Here is a 16,268-nt window from a genome sequence, read left to right as displayed (position 1 = left end):
CGCAGGGATTTCAAAAATAAAATCCCAGCGAGTCTTCTCTCATTCTTGCCCTAACCCTGACCCTTTCCAGCGAGGAAAAAAAGAACGCGCGCTGTGAAACGGGCTTTTCATCTGCCCAAACTCGCTGGATTCATTTGTTTTAATGCAGCTTAGACCCGTCTGAAATTGGCCCCCCTAGAGCTTGATTTTTAAAAGTGCGTTTCGCACATAAAACCTCATTTTAAGCCTGTAAACAGCATTTTGAAAATCAACGCACGAAACCTGTATTTCCGTGCACTTTTTACCCGCAGTAGAAAAGACTTGTTCCAGGGGGGGGGAGCAGGGAAAAGATTAATCGATGAGCGTAAATCACCATGCGAAACGTTGTATCTGCTCGGGAAGAGGAAACACTTGGTCCAGGCTTGTTGGACCACTTCAAGTTCTACAAAACACAGCAGCTAGAATACTAACTGGTAAAAGAAGGAGGGACCACATCACGGAAACTCTGGCACAATTACACTGGTTCCCCATAGAACACAGTACAAAGCCCTGTGTACAATACATAAATTAATACACGATGAAAAAGCAGCATTACGGGTACACGTCCCACATAGAAATCTAAGATCAGCTAACAAAGCACTCCTAACCCAAGTAAGAGAAAGGGCTCTGTCCTTAGCTGGTCCTACTCTCTGGAACACTATGCCACTAGAAGAGACCTCAAAACCTTTAAAAAGAGTTTAAAAACCTGGCTTTTTGAACAAGCATTCTACAAAGAGAGCGGAGAAGAGAAAGTATGCAGGCACAGGCAGAAGAACACCAAGCACACAGTAATGCTCTCAACACATACATTACAAAAGGATTTTTGTATCTCACAGTTAACTTAATAGTATTACGCAGAACATGAGAATTATACCTGTAAAGAAGTAACTTACATGTATATATGGTCAAATCTAGCTCACCCTTCATACAAGTTTTAATTAGACATGATGTAACCGAACCCTTTGGCACTTGTTAGAGTGTACCATTGTACACATTCACCTACTGAATTTATATGCCTATTTGTAAACCGTTGTGATGGTCTATAACTAAATGACGGCATAGAAAAGATTTTAAATAAATAAATAAATGTAGTGGGTCACCCGTTTCAGAGTGGCCTTCTGTGCACAAGTCTGGGGGAAGATACCCACAGGCTTTACTGTGCATCAAACTCTGCTTTACGCGTGCAAGTGGCCCTTTGGAAATTGATTATGGAGTCCAGCACGTAGAAATAGATGTGAAATCCCATTTTGCGTGCACATTTTACCTATAGTGGGAAGAGGCCACCTGGGGAGCAGAGACGGGGGTGGGAAGAGCATTTACAGGCACGCTTTCAATTTTCTAAAGTGTGCGCGTAGATATACACAACATTACATCTGCCCAGGATCGGGTGTACCTTCTTGCACAGGCGTGCACCAGGACAGCCCGCTCATTTTCAAAGCGGACTTATGGCAGGCTGTTATAAAATTAGGAGGTTATCTGCACTATCAACCCCAGCTTTTCATCCCCCAGAATCGTGTCCGGCTTTTTTCCAAGATATTTAGCATTGTAACGATGACAGATACGTCCGTGCATCATCGGAAACAGAAGCCCAGAAAGTAACCAGCATGGTTGTTTTTCAGAGGGTACCTTTGACTGAAAACCCCATTTCAAAAGGCATGTACGCCTTCCCTAAAGCGATCAGCCGTCCTTCCTGTAAAAGAAGACTGCGGTCACATGCCACCAATTAACCCGGGGGCGGCGTGGACATCTCACTACTCACCATATTGAACTGTTGCTGAAGTTTTTCATTGGCGTAGTTTATACAAAACTGTTCAAAGCTATTTATCTCAAACGTCTCAAACCTGCAAAGTCAAGACATTGCTGTTACAGAAACACTCAACAAAATAAAACTGTATTAAATGAAAGCGTGCTAATCGAACACAAAAAAAACAGCACATGGTCATTCTTGCCGGGATGAGGCCCGATAACGAAGGTCCAGTTTCCCCAGGGCGGGGTCATGTAAGGCAGTCGTGCTCAAACCAGTCCCTGGGCCTGCCTTACCCTGATGGATTTTCATGCTCTCTCGAATTAATCTGCATGAGATAATTGATAATCTGCAATGAGATAATCTGCAATGAGATAATCTGCTACCCTTGTTATTTGTAACTGCTCCTTCGATCACCACAGTTCTAGTTGATGTATTTAATGCACTCCCGTTTCATGTAAACCAGCAAGATATGTGCTCATGATTGCCGGTATATAAAGAAAATAAATAAATAAATAAATAAATAAATAAATAAATAAATAATTAATACTTGTGTGCCCTGCACATCTCTCTCATGCACCTTCATTAGAAAAGCTGACTGGCTGGAGGGGATTGAGCATGGCCCCATACATTAAATCTGAGAGACCGAGATCAGACCCAGTGCCCACCGACGTAAGAGCAAGGTTCCTTCTTGCCGGGGTATGTGCAAAACAAACCCATTGGGAGACCCTGCCCCCGAGGGATATCGGTTTGGCAAAAGGTGGAAGGGGAGTAGAATGATCCTGGAGTAAGTACTCCCTGTTCCTATGCGACGACCAGGGCTGGATTTACTTCTCCTGTGCTCCTAAATGGGGCTGGGTCCCCCTCTGAAGCCACAGCAGGGCCCTCCCTCAGAAGCTGTGGGAGCAGCGACAGTAACGGGGGGGGGGGGGGGGTCCATCTGGGAGGAGGACCCTCTGAAGATGCAACACGATCCACAGAGCACTCCTCCTCCTTCCTCCTGTGACCCTCTCTCCCCTCCACAGAGGCCTCCTCTGCCCAATGAGAAGGCCAGCCCTGGCGATCACCAGCCTCCAGAGAGGAATTAAAGCCTCTGGAAGAGCTAGTGGTTTTCTTCTTGGACAGAGTCGGGTGCCACAGAAAGCTCGAAGGCTCCACATGAGCCACGCAGCAGTACTTTTCCCCCTCCCCCAGGAGTAAAATAACCTTTCCTTCTTTTTCCTCCTTTCTCAGGTGATGCAGGAAAGGGAGGATTCAATTGAGAGATATCAAGATAACGACTGAGGCAGAAAAGCCAGTGACTGGATGGGCGAGCTAAAGGGGATAGTAGAACATGCTTTGACGAATTAACAGCCATTAAAACAACGTATAGAAATCACGGTATCATCAGGATGCATTTCTTGAAGAGTGACACATACCAGTGAGGATGCCAGAATATTACACGTACACAATGCGACACAGCGGCAATTCCCCCACCCACAATATCACCCTGAATGGAAAATAAACCTGCAACTTAAGAGGAGAAAACTGCAGGGTGGGAGACACTAAGGGGTCAATTTAAAAAGCAGCGCGCGCGCATGTTATAAAGTCCGATGGCCGCATGCATGTGTGGGCGGCCTGCAACTCACGTGCGCCTGGGGGGGGGGGGGGGATTTTCCAATTACGTGAGGCGACGCAATCGGCCCTTTTCCCAGTTCCCTCCCAGTCCGCTCCAATCAAGGAACGGACTGGGAGGAAATTTCCCTATCCCCTTACCTAACCTTCCTCACCCCCCATCCCCCAATTTTTTTTTATTTTGTTACTTCCTGCTCCTCTGGCCCAGAAGTAATCTCCGCGCGCTGGCCAGTTGCCGGTGTGCGTTTTCCCAGGACAGCGTTGAATGGCGCTGTCCTGGCCTGCCCCCCCCCCCCATCCCCACCCATTTGGAGAGGCCCAGCACTTCAGCGCATAACAGGGGTTTTGCGCGTGGCTGGGCCCTTCTGAAAATGCGCGCAAGGCCCGGCCACAGGCATAATCCCCCGTTATTTACACGCGTGGCCCTTTTAAAATGAAGCTGCTAGGTAGCAGCTGGCAACCCCCCCCCCCCTGTAAAAGGGCACAAGACCAGCTCGTCTCCTAGAGGTGAAATGCTGGTTTTCTGCAGGATCTGTTGGACTTAAAAGAGCTAGAAAGCGCACATCATTACCCATAAATGTCGAGCACGCCGATGAAGGAATGCTGTTTGGCAGTAGAGTGCAGAGCATGATTAACATGATGTACGATCCAGCCGAAGAGGTTGGCGTAGATGTGCTTGGAGAGGGCATCCCTGGCATTGACAGCCTGCAGCTTGGAGATCGGTTTGATGTACGTCTCCGCGGCGGTGACAAGCTTCCGGTGGCAGAGCCAGTGGGCCATCTCTTCGTATTCCACTCCCATGAGGTTGCAGAAGATGGAAAGAGGCTCGTGCTTTGGCTGCAATAAGGCAAGAGACCGTTTTGGTAGGACCCAACACAGGGTGTGAGGTAAAAACAAGAGATAACAGTGCAGAGCAGGCCTCTTCAAGGCCAAGGGTGAAACGGAGACAGCTCACTGTATCGGCGGGCACAGGACATTGATCTGTTACAGCCCTGGCGACTTACTCCCAGATACTGAGCATTCTCTGCCCTCTGGAAAGACGTAGTTTAGTCAAAACTGAAGAGGAGGCCCGACTTCCAAAACAGGGAAAAACTGAGGGATTCCTGATGCTAGTGGGGGAGAGGAAGGAGCTGGAGGCTGAATTCCAGCTAAAAACTGGAGCTCCAAAGCCATTTGATGTTATAGTGCTACAATATTATAGTATGTTAATAGGTGCCTTTAAGGCAAAATGAAAAAAAGCTGTATTAATTTAATAGACCAAAACTGTAGGTTTTAAAAACGTGTGAATGGTAGTCGTAAGAATGCTAATTTCTATTTGCATAAACACATTTAATTTTTTAGATTTTTTTTTTTTTTTTATTTATACTTTGAACGTGGAATGTTCCAACCTTGGTGACTGCTGAAGCTAACAAATTCCCCAGTAAGAAGCAAAACACGGCCCGTGTTGGGATTCCAAAATCTGTTTTTAAACAGCTGGCACATAGAATCTCTCTTTTTTCCCCCCCAAATAGTTGGATTTCCTGAGGAAAGTATCTGCATTTTTATTATTTTTGTATTCACTTTTTACACTTGGTTGGGACAGTCATGGACTGTGTTACTTCTGTTAGGTCACAAAAACACCTTCAGAACATGAGCAGAGAAATTGGGGATTCTAAACAAGCCGACTCTTGTATTGATGCAACTGGCATTAGCAACTGAGAAGTTGCTGTCAGCATTCAGGAGCATAGTTCTCTGACTTATATAATCTTTAAAACATTTTGCTGGGGGAGGGGAATTGTATGTCATTAAAATAATTGCTGGTTACACCAAAAAATGTATTTGTAGATTCACTTTTGAGTCCGTCTTTGTGGCCCCCACTCTATGACATAAACTGCACGTTAGCAATGCCAATGCATTGGGCAAGCCGTACAAGCCAAAATAATTTCACAGAGTTTACCGAGACCTACAGCTGGAAAAAAGAAAAAAACACCCACAAAGTAAAAGATTTCCACTGCAATCTGTACTGCTGCCCTGTTTTTAAAAAGTTCATTTCTAGAACAGTGTTGTAACCACTTAACATCCGCTCCTTCTGAAACACCAATGCTATTTTCATTATCTACATTAACGTCTGCTTTCATCCTCCTCTGTATTCTTGCTTCTACAGGAAGGCCTAGGTCTGGGGCAGTAATCCTGCCTTTCTACCAGAGCAGCAGTAACTTCCAGAGAGCAGGTGTAGGGGGACTGCCTGACTTTGTGGCAACTTGAACCTAGCGACCCTAAATTTATACTTTCACTTCCACTTCCAAAGCATGGGCTGAGCAGGAAGAGCAGCAGCATGCATGAAGCAGGAATCGTCTCCTGCCTCCTGGTTACCTCATTTTCTCTTTCTGGTTTAGTTTTCCATCATTCCTTTTCTTTGGCTTTCGCGCTTCTTGGTTTTCCAGTCTTGGTCTGCATTACTTCACTTTGCCTTATTTGTTTTACAGCATTGTGCTTTTTTTTTTTTTAATATATGTCCTAGACAACATGTAACTCATCAAAGCAACACTTCCACACAAGCAACTCTTAAAAATCACACCAAGGAGAGTTGTAACCAATAAACCATGGACCTAACCATGAGGAAATATGTCAGGTGTCACTTTTACCAGTCGCCCTCTGTAGTTCCAGTAGAAGAGGTGGTGGGTCTACAGCGGATTATAGCCAAGAGTTTCTTTCTGAGGGAAAATTGTACTTTTAAGTCATTTTTCTTCTTATTGGTGTCTCTCAAATAATTTTTTTTTTTTTTTTTTTTTTTTTTTACTGTAAACCGCCCCGAACTTTGGATGGTGCGGAATATAAGTATTTTAAATAAATAAATAAAATAATGCTTTGTGAACAGTCTGTCACACTGGTATGTCATAGTGTTGATTTAACTTTATTTTCGGTTTAGGATAGGATTAGCAACTTGCCCCAGTTTTTCTAAGAGCAGTCTGATTCCATCCTGGTCTTATTTGATAGCTGGAATGAGCTGTCATCCAGTTTGCTTTAGGGAAATTAGAACTGGAGGTCCATCTCTGCAATAGGATAAAACCATGCAAGCATCAACCTGCCCCCAGTCACTTGGTGATTCTATTCCAGCAGAATCTTCACGTGCAGGAGAGCAGACCGAGACAGTCATGGCACAGGTAACCACACACACCATGCTAAAGATTAAACAAGGAAAACAAGAAGAGCCACAGGACACTAGTAGTATTTAAGCCACTGCTTACAGGGATTATGCAGCTGTCCGCATCCCGAGAATTAAACTGCACATTCCCCAGGTGAAGGATGGAAGCTAGAATTCGAAACATTCCCATCTGGTAGGACTCTCCAATCCCTGAAACGACAAACAAGCAAGCTGCTTAAAATATAGCACAGCGCTCGGGCGCCGACCCCCTGGGTCACATTCAGCCCTCAGATACCATGCTGCTACTGTCCCTCGTCTGTAGCTTTCATTTCTTCCCTCAGCAACTACCACTGGAGATATGGGGCCAGTTTTCAAAGGGGATTCTCTCTGGGTAAGCGGGGAGTCGCCTGGGCACAGAGGCTGGAGGTGGGCTGGCAGAAAAAAAACAGAGGGGGAGGGGGAACTTTATTTGGCGATCCTTGTGCTTTGTTTACTCCACAAAACCAACTATGGCACGGGCGGATTTTCAAAGGGAAACTCAGGGGGCAGTGTCCCTGAGACAATTGGCTTGCAGGCCTGCATGCACGACAAGCTAAACAAGGACTAGAGGAAAAATCCATCAACTGCTGTGACGGTAATTAAGAAGCAATAGTAGCTTGTGATTTATCTGATGTATGGGTACTTGTGACCTGGATTGGCCACTGTTGGAAACAGGATGCTGGGCTTGATGGACAACTTAGAGGTCACTATTCTATACCTCTGTGCAGGTAACTTTTCGAATTATGTACACAAAAACTGAGCTTTCATATTTACCCCATTGACTGCATAAATGTTGTGCATTCCAAAGGTGGGACTAGACTTTAGCCGTCAAGCACACACATTCAGTGCTAAAAGTTATGCAGGCACATCTGGCTGGAGAAATCATAGTCCTAAATTTATAGGGTAAAGCCTCGTGTACAGCAGGATAAAGTCCCGCTGAATAGCCAGGAAAAGTGACGAGCGTAGCTGTACCTGGATACATTTGCTGCTCGCTGGCTTGCTTGATATTGACCTCATAACAGATAAACAGAACTTGCTTAGAACTGGTGATATGAGAATTTGCTTCTATTTATTTGTCATATATACACATACACAATGTAATAGAGGACAGTACGCAACATTTATGGATCTAGTGTTTCACGCTGCAGCTTCAATATGGATTTCAAGCTCAAAGGAGATCGGAGGAATCTAGTCTGAAATATATTTAGGTGAAAAAGTTGTGGTAAACCTCTTTTAATGGAGAAATTACTTACCTGATAATTTTGTTTTCCTTAGTGTAGACAGATGGACTCAGGACCAATGGGTTATGCTCCCCTGCCAGCAGATGGAGACTGAGTCAGGTTGCAAAGCTGATGTCACCATATATATATATATATATATCCCTGCAGTGACGTCAGCTCTCCTGTATTCTCTTCAAAAGCCACCTTGGACATATTAGTGAAAGGACTTAAATATATATTACTAAAAATATGATTAAAACATGATTTTAAAAAACACAACCGTAACTGTACTCAACCAACCATTAACACTGAAGTCCAGTAAGAATATAGGTATTTTAATCTAGGGACTGGATGAACACTTACCAGTGATCCCTTGGATTCGAGGCCCATTCCACAGGAGGACCCATGGCACAGAACTTGGGCAGGCGAGGGCAGGATGCCGAGTCCATCTGTCTACACTAAGAAAAACAAAATTATCAGGCAAGTAATTTCTCCATTTCCTAACGTGTAGCCAGATGACCTCAGGACCAATGGGATGTACAAAAGTTACTCCCGATCGGGGCGGGAGGCTGCATGCAGTCCAGTCAACACCGCCCTTGCAAAGGCAGCATTGTCTTGGGCCTGTATGTCCAGGCGATACCGCACTAAAAGCCTCTAGACATCAAAATGACTGAGGAGCTGATATTCCTCCGCATCCTTGAGTTTATCTAGGGATGGCAACAAAATGGACTGGTTCAAATGAAACTCTGAGACTACTTTGGGCAAGAAGGATGGAACAGTACGTTCCTGCAACGCCCTGGAGTCATCCGGAGAAAAGGCTACCAGCATGACAATGCTTGTAGTTCACAGATGCAAAGTGCCAAGCATATAGCTACCAGGAACATCGTTTTCAAAGTCAATATACGCAAGAAAAAACTGCGCAGTGGCCGAAAGGAAGAACCTGCCAAAAATTCCAGCACTAAATTAAGATTCCACAAAGGAACCGGCAACCGCATGGGAGGCCGAAGATGCTTCACTCCCTTCAGAAAATGAGCCACGTCCAGATAAGCCAACAGGGAGACACCATTCATCTCAACCCTGTAACAAGAGAGACACTACCTGCATCTTCAAGGAGTTAAGAAAAATTCCAGGATAAGTGGGATTTTGACCACCTAAGGGGAGACATCACGTTCCTCGCACCAGGCCTCAAATATTCTCCAGACCGGCACATAAGCTAGGGATGTGGAGAACTTCCAAATGCAGAGTAAGATGATAATTACCACTGCCAAAGATCCCCGCTTCTTCAGGCAAACCCTCTCAAGGGCCAGACAGAAAGACAGAATAGAGTCAGATCCTCTTGAAGGACTGGTCCCTGCTGTAACAGTTCTCTGTGTGGTGGGAGGCGCAGGGGGTGCTCTACCAGAAGCCTTTGCATGTCTGCATACCACAGATGCCTGGGCCAATCTGGAGCTATTAGTAGGACTAATTCCCTGTGGTGCTCAATTTTGCAAATGACTCTGCCCAGCAGGGGCCATGGAGGGAAGGCATATAGCAACTTGTCTTCCGGACAGATATGAACGAGAGCATAGACTCCTAGGGACCACGGATTTCTTCTGCAACTGAAGAATTGAGGAACCGTCGCATTGTGGGATGCAGCCAGCAGCTCGACAGACATGAGGCCACCATCAAACCAAGAACTTGGAAATAGCTCCATACCGATGGGTGTACCGTGTTCACCAACTGATGCACCTGGTATATCAACTTCTGTATCCGTGAAAATGGAAGAAAGACCTTGTCTCACTTGGTGTCAAACCAGACTCCCAGATACTCCAAGGACTGGGAAGGCTTGAGGCTGGCTCTTGGAAAGGTTTATTATCCCACCGAATTCCTGTAACAAGGAGATCACCTCATTGATTACCAGGAGGCTCTCTTCCATGGTCTTGGCCTGGATCAAACAATTGTCCAAGTACGGGTACACTAGGATCCCATCTTTTCTCAATGCTGTTGCCACGACCACCATAATCTTAGAAAAAGTTCTGGGGGGTGGTGGCTAAGCCAAAGGGCAGCACCCGAAACTAATGATGATGACCCAGCACTGCAAAGCGTAGGAAACATTGGTGATCCTGTCAGATTGGAATACATAGGTAGGCCTTGGATAGATCCAGGGAGGTTAGGAACTCTCCCGGGTGTACAGCCATTATTACGGAGCATAAGGTCTCCATGCGAAAATGAGTCACTCGCAAGTGATGTTGACTATCTTGAGGTCCAGAATAGGGCAAAAGGAACCTTCCTTCTTGGGTACAACATAACAGATGGAATAATGCTTCAAATTTTCCTGGGGCATAGGTACTGGGATCACAGCCCTCATCCTAAGGTCTTTAAAATCATGAGAGGTCTTGAATGAGTAGATGTGAATCAGCAATTTACACTTTCGGATAATAGAAGGACTAGGGAGCACTTCATGAAGTTAGCAGGTAGCACACATTTAAGACTAATCAGAGAAAATTCTCACACTCAACGCACAATTAAGCTCTGGAATTTGTTGCCAGAGGATGTGGTTAGTGTAGTTAGTGTAGCTGGGTTCAAAAAAGGTTTGGATAAGTTCTTGGAGAAGAAGTCCATTAACTGCTATTACTGGCATCAGTAGCATGGGATCTTCTTGGTGTTTGGGTACTTGCCAAGTTCTTGTGGCCTGGTTTGGTCTCTGTTGGAAACAGGATGCTGGGCTTGATGGACCCTTGGTCTGACCCAGCATGGCAATTTCTTATGTTCTTAATCTCCACTGCCTGCTTCTTGTGCTGGGAGTGCCAAGGAGACACCATGAATACTTTCCGAGGAGTGCTGTGGAATTCTAGTGCATATCCTTCTTGTATGACTTCCAGCACCTATTTGTCCAAAGTAATCTTGACCTACCATTGGTAATAGGGGGTCGTCTGTCTCTCTATCTCCTTGTCCCGAAGGTAGGTGACTAAAATCTCATTAGGGGTTTGGGACGAGTCTGAACCCGAACCTGCCCCTCTTCCTGGGCTGCTGGGTATGAAAGGGCTGGGACCTCCCATGGGGTCAAGACCTCTGAAATGTCGAATTTTTGTAGGGGAGATAATTCTGAGAATCCCTGGAACGACCCCTCATAGGCGAGGGGTGCTGCAGTTGCTTCCTCTTTTCCAGTGAACTGGAGATTTTCCCCATTTGACCAGCTTTTCCAACTCTCTCCCGAATAGGAGTGATCGTTTAAAAGGCAAATTTGTAAGATTAGCTTTGGAGGTTGCGTCAGCTGACCAGTTCCGCAGCCATAGCTATTGTCTGGTCACCACCACTGAGGCCACTCCTCTGGCCGCAGTATGGATTAAATCAGAGCCTGTGTCTGCTAAAAAGGCAGCAGCAGGTTCCATAACGGCTCTGGAATTCACCCCTGAGTCATCAGTCTCCTGAGAGAGAAGCAGACACAAATGAGCCACCAGAGAGTAACAAGAAGCAATCTGTACGGTCATTGCTACAGCATCAAAGGCTTGTTTAAGGATAGACTCGATCCCTCTATCATGCGCATCTTTTAAAGCTGCTCCTCCCTCCACAGGGATAGTTGTTCATTTAGAGACGGCACAGACCAGTGCGTCCACTTTAGGGAAATGTAAATGTTTTCTTACGGCTGGGTCCAGAGGGTATAGAGCTTCCAGCGCCCTGCCCCCTTTAAAACTTGCTTCTGAGGCATCCCATTCCAGATCAAATCAAGTCCTGGATGACATCCATCACTGGAAAGTAGCAGGAGGCTTTCCGTAGGGAAATCAGAATGGGATTCTTTTTTGGCTCTGTCAGCCTGCCCCAGGAACTCTCAGCAACTTCAGGGTCTGTGAAACTAGGGCCAGCAATTCGTCTCTATGAAAGAACTGTAACATGGTCTGATACGGTTCCAACCCAGGGGGGAATTTCACCATCTTCCAAGGAATCAGGATCCTCCTCTTCGTCTGTGCCATCCGGGTCCTTGCCAGGGATACCCTTGGTAAGACGAGGCATACCTTGGGGTCTGCCGGTAGGAATGGAGAGAGACGGGACACCAGCTGAAGTTTTATTCGGACAGGGGCAAGTAAGGCAGTTGACTGTGCCTGTTCGAAGGCTTGTAGCCCCTGGAAAAACTCCACCCAGGAAAAGGCAGCCGGGTCCATGCCTATTCCAAGAGGCACTGGGGTGGGACCAGTTGAATTTCCCTCTCCCACAGATGACCCAGTCAAGGGGTTACTGAAGTCCAGGTACTTCCAAGGTAAGGCAGTGACCAACCTGTCATTTGAATGGGAGGAGCCTGGCTTAGTAAAGTCCGAGGAGGCCAAGTCACCTTGGGCTTCCTCACAGTGTTGACATAAGTTGGAGTCCAGGTCCATCTGTGAGGCTCCAATATGGCAAGCACTGCCATATTGGAGCAAGGCGCTTAGGTTTCTTGGTTGGTGGCGCCATTGGCAGTGATAGTTGTGCGCGCTCTCGGCTCGTGCTTAAAAATGTATGCATACAATTTGAGTGTCCGGGTGGGGCGCGGCAAGGCACACGCACAGCTCTTCCTGTGTTGCGCACTTTAAAAGATGTGCGCGTAGGTACGTGCCCGACATTATGTGCACGACGCGTGTGTCAAGCCGACGCACTGCATGTACTGACGTCCAATAGAAGGCAATATGGTGCACACTTAAATGTGCGCAAGATGGCGCTGCCGTGGCCTACCACGCGATGTGCTGATCAAGACTGAAGCGGGGCCTAGCCCACTGGAGGCTGCTCAACCCGCTCAGAAGCCTAGTTCCCCCCCTTACCCCCAACGGAAGCAGAACGACGTCGTTATGGCACGTCAAGCATGGAGATCGAGGGGAGACCTACCCAAACTTCCTCTAATTGTCTCTGAACTGGGAGGTAAATCTTTCTCTCTTTTTTTTTTTTTTAAACTTACCTGGGCTCAGCGTTTACCAGCTGAGACTCAGGCTGTTGGGGGACAGGGCTTTGGCAGTCACCGCCTCGCTCTGCTTCCTGCACCCGCTGCCTTTCAGCCGCCTAAGCAGCAAAGTCCACGCCGGGAACCGGCTACCGGACCAAGGCACACCTCTGAGGGATCTCGGAAATCACCTCAGGAATTCTCAACTGGGGAAGGGACCTTTAGGTATCACTGCAGGAGAAAGGGGTTCAATTTTCTTCAATTTAGACTGTAGAATTTCTCCTTCCATAAAGTACAGCAATCCCCACAGGGAGAGGTATGTCCACCACCTGCTGGAGACGGAGACTACTGGAGAGCTGAGGTCATTGCAGGGATGTATGTATGGTGATGTCAGCTTTGCAACCTGACTGTCTCCATCTGCTGGCAAGGGAGCATAACCCATTGGTTCTGAGTCCATCTGGCTACACGCTAGGAAATGGTATCTGTACAAAGCAGGTGTGTTGAGGACTGGGAAGCTAAATCCGAGGCAGCTTATCATATTGGCAGTCATACAACAGGGCTTACATCAAAGTATGATGATCTATACAGCAATATGCAAAATATTACACAGCTTACAGAAAAAAAGATGTGAATTATTTTAAAAACTGCAACTATTTTAGTGCAAGGCTATAAAAGGTTTATGCGCATAAAACCAGATTTCTGTAAGTAAACTGTTACACTAAAATTGACCGGTGCTCAGCATACGACACGGTTTTGTGCATCCTTATATGTGTACTAGAAAGAGGCGTTCCAGGAAGGGGGGAGGGATGGGGCTGGGTACGGAAAGAATCTTTGTGCAAACTTTCATTTTTTGAAGGCATGTACGTAAATCTACATGCACGAAGTCACATCTGTTCCTGAATTCTCAAAACAGACTTCTGCACAGAATTAGAGATGTGAATCGTGTGCCTGATCGTCTTAACGATCGGGTTCGGCTAGAGGGGGGAAAAAATCACATCGTGGGTGATGTGAATCGGAATTGGTTCTGATTCACATCACCCACGGTTTTACGATTACCTGGTGGTCCAGTGGGGGCGCGGGGACCGATCTCCCGCTCTCGGGCCATCGGCACTATTTTGGCTGCCACTCAAAAATGGCGCCAATGGCCCGATAAAAACAAAACCCACCCGACCCTTTAAAAACAACCCCTTAGCTTCCCCCACCCTCCCGAGCCCCCCAAAACATACCTGGTGGTCTAGTGGTGGTCCCGGGAGCGATCTCCCGTTCTCAGGCCGTCGGCTGCCACTCATAAAGATGGCACCGATGGCCCTTTGCCCTTACCATATGACAGGGTACAGAAACATAGAAACATAGAAATGACGGCAGAAGAAGACCAAACGGCCCATCCAGTCTGCCCAGCAAGCTTCACACACCTTTTTCTCTCATACTTATCTGTTTCTCTTAGCTCTTGGTTCTATTTCCCTTCCACCCCCACCATTAATGTAGAAAGCAGTGATGGAGCTGCATCCAAGTGAAATATCTAGCTTGATTAGTTAGGGGTAGTAGGGGTAGTAACCGCCGCAATAAGCAAGCTACACCCATGCTTGTTTTACTCAGACTATGTTATACAGCCCTTATTGGTTGTATTTCTTCTCCCCTGCCGTTGAAGCAGGGAGCTATGCTGGATATGCTTGAAGTATCAGTTTATTCTTCTCCCATGCTGTTGAAGCAGAGAGCCATGCTGGATATGCATCGAAAGTGAAGTATCAGGCACATTTGGTTTGGGGTAGTAACCACCGTAACAAGCCAGCTACTCCCCGCTTTGTGAGTGTGAACCCTTTTTTCTTCTCCCCTGCCGTTGAAGCAGAGAACTATGCTGTATATGCATAGAAATTGAAGTAACAGGCTTATTTGGTTTGGGGTAGTAACCGCCGTAATAAGCCAGCTACTCCCCCCTTTGTGAGTGCAGATCCTTTATTCCACATTTCCTCTTGCTGTTGAAGCTAGAACGATGTTGGAGTCACGGTAAGCATGTGTATGTTTATTGAATAAGGGTATTGTCTCCAGGCAGTAGCCATCATTCTGGCGAGTCACCCACTCTTCATTGGCGGCCTCTTGACTTTATGGATCCACAGTGTTTATCCCACGCCCCTTTGAAGTCCTTCACAGTTCTGGTCTTCACCACATCCTCCGGAAGGGCATTCCAGGCATCCACCACCCTCTCCGTGAAGAAATACTTCCTAACATTGGTTCTGAATCTTCCTCCCTGGAGCTTCAAATCGTGACCCCTGGTTCTGCTGATTTTTTTCCTACGGAAAAGGTTTGTTGTTGTCTTTGGATCATTAAAACCTTTCAAGTATCTGAAAGTCTGTATCATATCGCCTCTGCTCCTCCTTTCCTCCAGGGTGTACATATTTAGATTCTTCAATCTCTCCTCGTACGTCATCCGATGAAGATCCTCCACCTTCCTGGTCGCCCTTCTCTGTACCGCTTCCATCTTGTCTTTGTCTTTTTGTAGATACGGTCTCCAGAACTGAACACAGTACTCCAGGTGAGGCCTCACCAAGGACCTGAACAAGGGAATAATCACTTCCCTTTTCTTACTCGATATTCCTCTCTATGCAGCCCAGCATTCTTCTGGCTTTTGCTATCGCCTTGTCGCATTGTTTCGCAGACTTCATATCATTAGACACTATCACCCCAAGGTCCCTCTCCTGCTCCGTGCACATCAGCCTTTCCCCCCCCATCGAATACAGTTCATTCGGGTTTCCACTCCCCATATGCATGACTTTGCACTTCTTGGCATTGAATCTCAGCTGCCATATCTTCAACCACTCTTCCAGTTTCCTTAGATCCCGTCTCATTCTCTCCACTCCTTCTGGCGTATCCACTCTGTTGCAGATCTTAGTGTCATCCGCGAAAAGACAAACCTTGCCTTCTATCCCGTCCGCAATGTCGCTCACAAAGATATTGAACAGGACCGGTCCCAACACCGATCCTTGCGGTACACCACTTAAAACCGCTCTCTCTTCAGAGAAGGTTCCATTTACCATCACACATTGTCTTCTGTCCGTCAACCAATTTGCAATCCAGGTCACCACCTCGGCACTCACTCCCAAGCTTCTCGTTTTATTCACCAGTCTCCTGTGCGGAACCGTGTCAAAAGCTTTGCTGAAATCCAAGTATATGATATCGAGCGCTCTTCCTCGATCCAATTCCTTGGTTACCCAGTCAAAAAAGTCAATCAGATTTGTCTGACAGGATCTTCCCCTGGTGAATCCATGTTGCCTCTGGTCCATCAATTCTCCGGACTGTAGATAGTTCACTATTCTCTCTTTCAGCAGTGACTCCATTACTTTTCCCACCACCGAAGTGAGGCTGACCGGTCTGTAGTTGCCAGCCTCCTCCCTGTTCCCACTCTTGTGAAGCGGGACCACCACCGCTCTTCTCCAATCACTCGGCACCACTCCCGTTTCTAGGGATCTATTGAACAGGTCACACAGCGGAGCTGCCAGAACATCTCTGAGCTCCCTCAATATCCTTGGATGAATCCCATCAGGCCCCATGGCTTTGTCCACTTTCAGGTTCTTTAGCTCTTCCCACACATTTTCTACTGTAAAAGGATTTTCATCTATTCCACTTCCC

At 46.6% G+C, this 16,268-nt stretch overlaps 1 protein-coding gene across 11 annotated transcripts in view; it reads right to left on the bottom strand.

Moving 5' to 3' along the window:
• MYO5A (myosin VA) overlaps positions 1 to 16,268 on the bottom strand; it is a 226,862-nt gene that overhangs the window by 89,441 nt on the left and 121,153 nt on the right. For all 11 annotated transcript variants that reach the window (XM_029575888.1, XM_029575892.1, XM_029575893.1 and 8 more), the window contains exons 9-11: positions 6,604 to 6,710; positions 3,948 to 4,213; positions 1,778 to 1,859 (exon numbers count right to left, since the gene is read on the bottom strand). In XM_029575888.1, the coding sequence (XP_029431748.1) occupies positions 1,778 to 1,859; positions 3,948 to 4,213; positions 6,604 to 6,710 (455 nt within the window). The remainder of the gene's footprint in view (positions 1 to 1,777; positions 1,860 to 3,947; positions 4,214 to 6,603; positions 6,711 to 16,268) is intronic.

The sequence above is a fragment of the Rhinatrema bivittatum genome, chromosome 13, assembly GCF_901001135.1.
Source record: "Rhinatrema bivittatum chromosome 13, aRhiBiv1.1, whole genome shotgun sequence".
In the NCBI taxonomy this organism is placed as follows: domain Eukaryota; kingdom Metazoa; phylum Chordata; class Amphibia; order Gymnophiona; family Rhinatrematidae; genus Rhinatrema; species Rhinatrema bivittatum.
This window is presented reverse-complemented; position numbering and strand designations above follow the sequence as displayed.